Raw genomic sequence first — 9196 nt, forward strand, 5'->3', positions numbered from 1 at the left:
TGAAAACTGCACGTGTGGCTAATTGAATTTTTAACTAATTTTGCTTCAACTCTTCATATCTTTTTTGTGGTCACTTTCTGCAATTGACGACACAGGCACGAATATTCATGGAAAAAGTTAATTTAAAGTGAATAATGCAGAATATTTGCACAAAAGAAATTCTGAATTTCTAGTCATGACTACTAGGAGCAGACACTAATTTTGAAGAGTTGTTCAGGAATTATTGAACAGAACCTTACCATGTGACCTATGTGCCCAATCAAAACAAGTGTCATTTCAAAGGCACACAACATACTGTTTGCAAACAAGCAATGTCACAGGAATTAAAAGTTATTTGGGTAATAATTTCAATACATTTAAAAGTTTGATAAAATCACAACCTATTCACAGAAAATTCACCAACAGACAGGAGAGGAAAAATTCAGTGAATAAATTATTTGTCATGAACTATTTGTCCAGCTTTAGCAACGAGTAACCACAGCATATACTCAATATGCGTCTGTTTCAACTCTGATAATTCCACACAACAGTCCTGGATACTGATCAACTACACAGCTATATAGGATCAAAGGAATTACTACACAGCATTGGTCCCATGGTCTATCTACTGCAGTATCCTGGATCTGACAGTGGCTAGCACCAGATGCCACAGAGGGAGGTTCAAGAACCCCACAATAGGCAGATGCGAGATAATCTGGCCCTCATGAAGATCTCCTCCTAATCCCTAATAGTTAGATTGGTTTAAACCCTGAAGCACGAGGTATTTAATGCCTACCAAAACTTTGTTTGCCTTGACTACTGTAACTCTTGATATTCTTTTTATCCACATGAATATCCATTCCTTCTTTGAATCTTAATGAGTTCTTGGCTTCAATGTAATACTGCATCAGTGAGTTCCACAGTCTAATTACATGTTGAGTGAAAATATGTTTCCCTTCATCAGTTTTTAATTTCCCATCTTTTCAGTTCACTGAATGTCCCCTTGTTCTTGTGTTATGAGACAGGGAGAAACAGCTACGGCTTACCTTCTCTAGACCATTCACTATTTTATATGCTTTCATCCTGTTCCCTCTTATTCACTTCCATTCTAAAGTAACAATTCCAGTCTTTTCAATCTCTCTTCATATGAGAGTTACAGCCTCCAAATACACCCTTGTATGCCTAGAAAGCTCTGTTGAAAGGAAACTCCAGTGGAGCTTTGTTGATTTTTCATAGGAATGGTTTTATTTTCGAATTTCCCCATTCTCTGCTTCCATTTCCTGATTGTAGGCAAGGGCTGGGGTCACTGATGATAGATTGGTGTAGAACATTCAGTAATTGATTGGCCAGATTGTGGCTAGCTTTGCACAGGAGCAGAAAGAGCAAGTGGGGGTAGACAGAACAAGAATAGATTAACAGAGCCAGAAGGGTACCCAGAAGTCACCTACTACAGGACAGGCCCCACAAAGAAAGTAACAGAATGCCACTAGCCATCACCGACAGCCCCCAACTAAAACCTCTCCAGCACATCATCAAGGATCTACAACCTTTCCCGAAGGACGATCCCTTACTCTCACAGACCTTGGGAGACAGGCCAGCCTCACTTACAGACAGCCCCCCAACCTGAAAGAAATACTCACCAGCAACTACACACCACACAACAAAAACCCCGCAACAAACCCCGGTGCCAACTCTGTCCGCATATCTATTCAAGGTACACCATCATAGGACCCAACCACATCAGCCACAGCATCAAGGGCTCTGTCATAAACATAAAGGGAAGGGTAAACACCTTTAAAATCCCTCCTGGCCAGAGGAAAAACCCTTTCACCTGTAAAGGGTTAAGAAGCTAGGATAACCTCGCTGGCACCTGACCAAAATGACCAATGAGGAGACAAGATATTTTCAAAGCTGGGGGGGGGTGGGAACAAAGGGTCTGGGTCTGTTTGTGTGATGCTTTTGCCAGGAACAGAACAGGAATGGAGTGTTAGAACTTAGTAATGATAGGTTTCAGAGTAGCAGCTGTGTTAGTCTGTATTCGCAAAAAGAAAAGGAGTACTAGTGGCACCTTAGAGACTAACCAATTTATTTGAGCATAATAAATTGGTTAGTCTCTAAGGTGCCACTAGTACTCCTTTTCTTTTTAGAACTTAGTTAGTAATCTAGCTAGATATGCGTTAGATTCCGTTTTGTTTAAATGGCTGAGAAAATAAGCTGTGCTGAATGGAATGGATATTCCTGTTTTTATGTCTTTTTGTAACTTAAGGTTTTGCCTAGAGGGATTCTCTATGTTTTGAATTTGATTACCCTGTAAGGTATTTACCAGCCTGATTTTACAGAGGTGATTCTTTTACTTTTTCTTCTATTAAAATTCTTCTTTTAAGAACCCGATTGCTTTTTTCATTGTTCTTAAGATCCAAGGGTTTGGATCTGTGTTCACCTATGCAAATTGGTGAGGATTTTTATCAAGCCTTCCCCAGGAAAGGGGGTGTAGGGTTTGGGGAGGATTTTGAGGGGAAAGACATTTCCAAGCGGGCTCTTTCCCAGTTATATATTTGTTAGACACTTGGTGGTGGCAGCAATAAAGTCCAAGGGCAAAAGGTAAAATAGTTTGTACCTTGGGGAAGTTTTAACCTAAGCTGGTAAAAATAAGCTTAGGGGGTTTTTCATGCAGGTCCCCACATCTGTACCCTAGAGTTCAGAGTGGAGAAGGAACCTTGACAGGCTCGTTCTCCTGCACATCTACCAATGTGATATATGCCATCATGTGCCAGCAATGCCCCTCTGCCATGTACATTGGCCAAACTGGACAGTCTCTACACAAAAGAATAAATGGACACAAATCAGACATCAAGAATCGTAACATTCAAAAACCAGTCGGAGAGCACTTCAGTCTCCCTGGACACTCAACAACAGACTTAAAAGTCGCCATTCTTCTAAAAAAAAAAAAAAACCTTCAAAAAGAGACTTCAACAAGAAACTGCACGACTGGAATTAATTTGCAAACTTGACATCATCAAATTAGGCCCGAATAAAGACCGGGAGTGGCTGGGTCACTACAAAAAATAATTTTCCCTCTGTTGATACTCACACCTTCTTGTCAACTGCTGGGAATGGGCCACATCCACCCTAACTGAATTGGCCTCGTTAGCACTGACCCCTCCACTCGGTAAGGCAACTCCCATCTTTTCATGTGCTGTATATTTATACCTGCTTACTGTAATTTCTATTCCATGCATCTGATGAAGTGGGTTATATCCCACGAAAGCTTATGCCCAAATAAATTGGTTAGTCTCTCAGGTGCCTCGTTGTTTTTACTGACACAGACTAACACGGCTACCCCTCTGAAAACTGAACCAAAGGGGTAATTTACAGCTTGAATAGACAAACCCGCACTAGCTCCAATCAAGCTGGTGTGCTAAAAATGGAGTGTAGCTCTGACAGTGAGAGGGGCTAGACAACCCAAGTAGACACCTATGGTTTCAGATGGGATCATACACAGGACAGCTAGCCCATCCTGCCATGGCTACACTTCTGTTTTAAGCACACTAGCTCAATCCGAGCTAACGCTAATGTCTAATGTTTCCTCCAGCTGGAAATTACACCTCCAGCTCAAGGGAAGACAAACCCTAGCTCTGAAGGGGCAAATGCTGACCTTAAACATACCTGAGTACCCCAGTGGGCTTCGGTGCTGAGTGGATAGATTTTCAAAGGATTCAGCACACATTCTGTATGAGCGGTTATGGGAGTCGTGTGGCTAAATTCCTTAGTCAGCTTTGAAAATCTCCACCATCCTGGCAACATTTAAAAGACAACCCACTTTTCCTCTTTACACAAGGGTTAATGAGGAAATCCTGGCTCCCCAGTAGCTTATCAGTGCAAGAACCCAGGTGTCAAACGACATCAGAAGCCAGTTTGGAGGAACCAGGACCTCTATACAGATAGGCCTGGCCTCCATGCAGATAGGCCTGGCGATCAAGACTCATTGGTTTAGCTGTCCCTCCTCTCTGGCAGAAGGCAGCATTGGGAACTCTGCTAATGTTCTTCCCCCATGTGAAAGTATCCAAGGTAGGTGGATACTGAAGCCCTAAAATGTTCCACATTTGCTGATCTCTGATATCCTACTCAAACTCACCTATGAGCGTGAAGGAACGTTTGTGACAGTCCCCAGCCAGGAGGTAACTGCAATCTCCAGCAAAGTCATAGAAAGACTCATCAAACGTTTTGATGTGATCATCTCCAAAAAGGCTGCAGCGGGAAAGAGATGGCTCCTCTCTTTGTCCATCTGCAAGCAAAAAGCTTGATGATCCTGGATATCAAAGCACAATTTAATACGTAAAATCAAGCAATCGTTTTTAACCACCTGGGAGCTGTATGTCTATGGGACAAATTCTCAGCTGGTGTAAGTCAGCGAAGTTCCATTGAGTTGCACGCATTCTTAATATTCATTGTGCTGGTTGTTCAGCTTGTGTCAATCAGTGAAGCTCCTTCAGCTACAGTGGAACGATGCCATTTTATACCAGCAGAGTATAAGGCCCACTCCAAGATCAGTTTACACCATGCTGAACATCTGGCCCGTATTTTGACAGAAATTGTCTGAGCATATTATTCAACAGGGTGCATGGACATTTTTCTCAATGAAATTCTAGGGTTTGACTAATAACCAGTGATATGCAGCTGTAATAAATCCTGGGTTTTTTGTGTTGTTTTTTTTTAGTACTTACTGGAACCTGAATAGAATGAAAATAATCAAAGACTAACCAAAAACATAAATGCGGGGAATGTCCCAATTACAAATATTTTGGGCCCAATCTCTGTCCTCAGTTACATTCCATGTGACTCAATTGAACCAAATTGTGTAGATAAGCACAGAGCTGGCTAAGTTATGCAAATGTTTTTCCTTCAAAATATCTGTTACAATTTAAATATGAATTTACTTTGGCTGTATGGATGCCCCTTTTGTAATTGCTTTCCTGAAACATTTCACTGGGTAGTACCTATTAGGCTAGGTCAAAATTCTCTAACTTTGATGCTTAAAGTTAATCACCTAACTCCACATTTAGGCAATTAAATCAGGCCCCTGTCCTAGGGTTGCCAGGCATCCGGTTTTCGACCAGAACGCTCGGTCAAAAAGGGACCCTGGCGGCTCCGGGCCACTAAAAGTCCAGTTCGCCACAGCGGGGCAGGCTGGCTCCATGCCCAGCTCCTGGGAAGCAGCCGACATGTCCCTCCAGTTCCTAGGCCAAGGAGCAACCCGGGGGGGGGGAGGGGGGGCTCCGCCTAGAAGCCGGAATGACATGCCGCCACTTCCTGGGAGCATTGTGGACTTCCTCTGTCCCTGGGAAATGCCGGGGCTGCCTGAGGTCAGTGCTGCCTGGAGCCCGCACCCCTGCCCCAGCCCAGAGCTCCCTCCCACACTCCGAACTCCTCAGCCCCACCTCCCAGCCCGGAGCCCTCTCCCGCACCCCAACCCTCTGCCACATCCCAGAGCCCCCTCCCATCCTCTGAAACCCTTGGCCCCAGCCCAGAGTCCCTTCTTGCACCCCAAACCCCTCATTCCCAGCCCCACCCCAGAGCCTGCACTCCCAGCCGGAGCCCTCAGCCCGTCCCGCACCCCAACCCCCTGCCCCAGCCCCGTGAAAATGAGCAACTGAACGAGGGTGGGGGAGAGTAAGTGATGGAGGGAGAGGGGATGGAGTGAGCGGAGGTGGGGCCTCAGAAGGGGCGGGGCAGGGTGGGGCTTTGGTGCAGGGTTGGGGCAAGGGTGTTCGTTTTTCTGAAATTAGAAAGTTGGCAACCCTAGCCTGCAAGTTACTACATGGGAGGACCCTCCACACACACACACACACACACACACACACACACACATTTCAATGGCTCTGCATGGATTCAAGGGTGCACCTTTGCATTGTAACTTACAGAATGCAGGCTTCAGTGCCTTGCTTTTAAGGAGGTGCTAAACAACTTAAATGCCTGTTGAAGTTACCCAAGTTTGAAAATGTTGACTCTAGTTTTCAGACAGAGCATAACCCTGACATGACAATCTTCAGAAATTAGGTAACCATGAGATTCTCGTATCTAACATGTTAAGTTAATTGATATCTAGATTGGAACTGCTTTTTCGGCTTATTTCTACGGGCCAAACCCTTCAGTACTACTTCAGGCCCTGATCTGGCAATGAGCTCCATGCAGGTAAATCTCTATGGCTGCACAGAGTCCCATTAAAGTCAATGTGGCACCACACATATTCAAGGGTCTGTCCATTTCAGTCCACTGATTTCAATGGGAGTCGTTGTGAGGGTAGGATTTTGTCCACACCACACTTAGTGCAGAATACAGGCAACAGGGAACAAGTCCTCTATCTGTCTTTGACGCTGATGGCATTGTTGCCTGAGTAAGGTTTGCAGGATTATATAAGGAATAAAGAAAGTATTGTAAAAAGGAATACAAAATTCCATTTTCTTAGGTATTAGAAACATTGTGCATTCCTACCTGTTGTTACAATGGGCAGAGCTAACTGCATTAGCAGGACTGTGAAACAGATCATCTGTTAAAATAAAAGATGTTAGAACATTCATTGTCAATATTTAACACACTGAGAATTGGGGGCTAGTTTTCCGGGCTCGTTTTAATTCTCATCAAGTGTCTGTTTGCTCCCTGAATTTCTTTGTATTAGTTTGAGGTTCTACTTCATGCTGTAAAACAGAAATTGAAATGGTCTTTCATGATAATCCAATAAGATCACCCTACAAATCCATACTTTAAAACACACACAAAGGATGTACTCTAGAAATAATGCATTTTCTGTTCTCAGCAGGTAACATGGACTATCTGCATAGGAGATATGAGATGTTTGTGTTATTCTAATTTACCTGATGCCTGCCTTGGGCTCCATACACCTCACCCACAATTGTTACAGAATTATTACAAATTAAACAACTTCAATACAAAGTTTCAATTATCCAACTATTGGGCAGCCCAGCAAAAGTAAAATTAACCCACTGGACTGTAAGACCCAGCTAGGCCCTGTTACGATCTACAGCCACTACCTAAGGACTTACATCTTTCCCTAGTGCCTCAGGGGAAGAATTGCAGTGTTGTTGTTGCTGTGTAGGTCCCAGGATATTAGAAAGACAAGGTGGGTTAGGTTATATCTTTTATTGTACCATAAATTATATTACCTCAGGGGGAGAATGTTATATATAAAGATCCTGCTCCAGCAAACTGATCCATGTAGGCAAACACTTCCAACCCGTGCACAGCCCCCTGAGTATAATTGTGCTCCATTACACACACAGGTGTCTGCCCACCGAGATAAGCATGCACAGGGCAGAGACTTGAGGTGAAATCCTGGCTCCACCAAAGTCAGTGGGAGTTTTCCCATTTGCTTTGTGTTGCACCCTTTGTCTCCTCTACGTCTGTAAACTAACTTACTGTACTGCCAGTGTTATAAAGATGATAAAAATATATGAAGTGCAACAATAAGAGCTAAGAAAACGTTCTGCGACATTAGGTTACCAGGTGACAGATGAGAGCAGTGTGAAATTCTCCATAGATAGGTTAGATTAGTTATAGGATACAGCTGAATGCAATCAATTTTCAAACAAGCCCCCTTTGGGCCTCAGATTACAACTGACTCTAAATTACCTGTTGGAAAATCATTCTGACAAAAAATGCCATTTTCCAAAATATTAAGTTTTCTGTGGGAAAATTTCAACTCTGTTAAAAAAAAATCCAATTTTCTGTCAGGAAAATTTAAACAGTAGCTCCCCCCAACTGCCTGGCTTGAAGGCTCTTGTCAATATCACGTTCGGCCTGTGTGAGAAAGTGAAACTGACAAGAGTTTTTCAGGGTGGCAGCCATCAAGCTGAAAAAAATCCATTTTGGGGAGAATCACAATGGAATTTTTGGTAATCCTTTCCTGCAATAACAATTTGCACTATTGATGTTGTTTTCTCCCAATTCAGTATGGAAAAAATAATTCAAAGCCACAAATTTTTTCTTGGGAAGGGATTTCCATTTTCTGGCCAGCACTACCTTAGATACATTCATATCCAATATATTGGCTCCACTAGATCTTACTTATTTCTTTTACAGAAATTTGGGTAAGAAAAGCCCTTGATAATGGAGCTTACCCCAGGACCAAATTCTGCTCTGTTTACATAGGCACAACTTCCACTGACTTCAATTACATTGGTCTAACTCCCATTGAAGTCAATGATAGTCAACCTGTATAATTGAGTGCAGAACTTGCCTCACTATATTTGCAAAAAAAAAGGAAAGAAGGATCTGTTGAAAAATGTAGTGTGTATGATCTGGCTGGTGCCTATAAAGATACAGGCACTGTAAGATACCACAATGATGGACACAGTATAAGAACTGAAACAGAAGAGACTAAAAAAAGGGAACAATTGGAATTAATTAGATTAAACACATATTGATATACTTTTAATCAGCACGTTTGTGGATTATATTACTACTCTGATTAAATCTACTACTGAATTTCTTTATTATCACTTTCATTTTAAGCGCCAGCAAGAAAGACCAAAGTCATGTAAAAAACAAACAAAAAATAATAATAATCTCTGTCTTAAAAAAAATAACCCAAACCTGTCTGCTCTAAACTCCACCTTAACTCTCGTAGTAAAGTACCGTTAACAAAGAAATACATATCAGTTATATCAGCCTAATGACCCACCCTGTGCAATTTTATAATCTGTTTCATAAGAAATAAATATACCTTTTTCTGTGCACAGTTCAATTGCATATGAAAAAAATCAGCTTCTCGGATGGTCAGCTTTAGCCTAAGACCCCATGGTTCCTGTCTCCTTCAGACGGCTGGACTGGAATGGACTGGGACTGAAATTTTTTGTTTTCATATAAGCCAGGAACTTTTGTTAATTTAAGAGGAAAGGTAATGGGTGACCTTTGCATCCGTCTGATTCTCAACACAATAGTGCTAAACTGCTATCATGTAAATCAGTTGCCTTAATTGCCAGAAAGAAACAATGAGAGGAAATTGTATTAAATACTTACATGACAGATAAGTCTTTGAAATGGGTTTTTCATCAGTGAGTGTGAAACCTCACTGGTCGAGCAAATAAGGTAACATAACTACTTGAAAGAGTACTGATGTGATGGGTTTGGTCACAGAGACCCCCTTGGGACTGTCACCTGACGTGCCGGAATTACTTCTGAGCCCGTTTTCCCTGCCAGC

At 42.4% G+C, this 9196-nt stretch overlaps 1 protein-coding gene across 1 annotated transcript in view; it reads right to left on the reverse strand.

The window, feature by feature from the left end:
• Positions 1-8761, reverse strand: part of VWF (von Willebrand factor) — a 233184-nt gene extending 224423 nt beyond the window's left edge. Inside the window, exons 1-3 of the mRNA XM_074935850.1 lie at positions 8720-8761; positions 6472-6526; positions 4115-4288 (exon numbers count right to left, since the gene is read on the reverse strand). Of these exons, the coding sequence (XP_074791951.1) occupies positions 4115-4288; positions 6472-6526; positions 8720-8746 (256 nt within the window). The 5' untranslated portion in view covers positions 8747-8761. The remainder of the gene's footprint in view (positions 1-4114; positions 4289-6471; positions 6527-8719) is intronic.
• Positions 8762-9196: the final 435 nt, after the last annotated feature.

Source organism: Natator depressus, chromosome 1 (assembly GCF_965152275.1).
Source record: "Natator depressus isolate rNatDep1 chromosome 1, rNatDep2.hap1, whole genome shotgun sequence".
Classification (NCBI taxonomy): Eukaryota; Metazoa; Chordata; order Testudines; family Cheloniidae; genus Natator; species Natator depressus.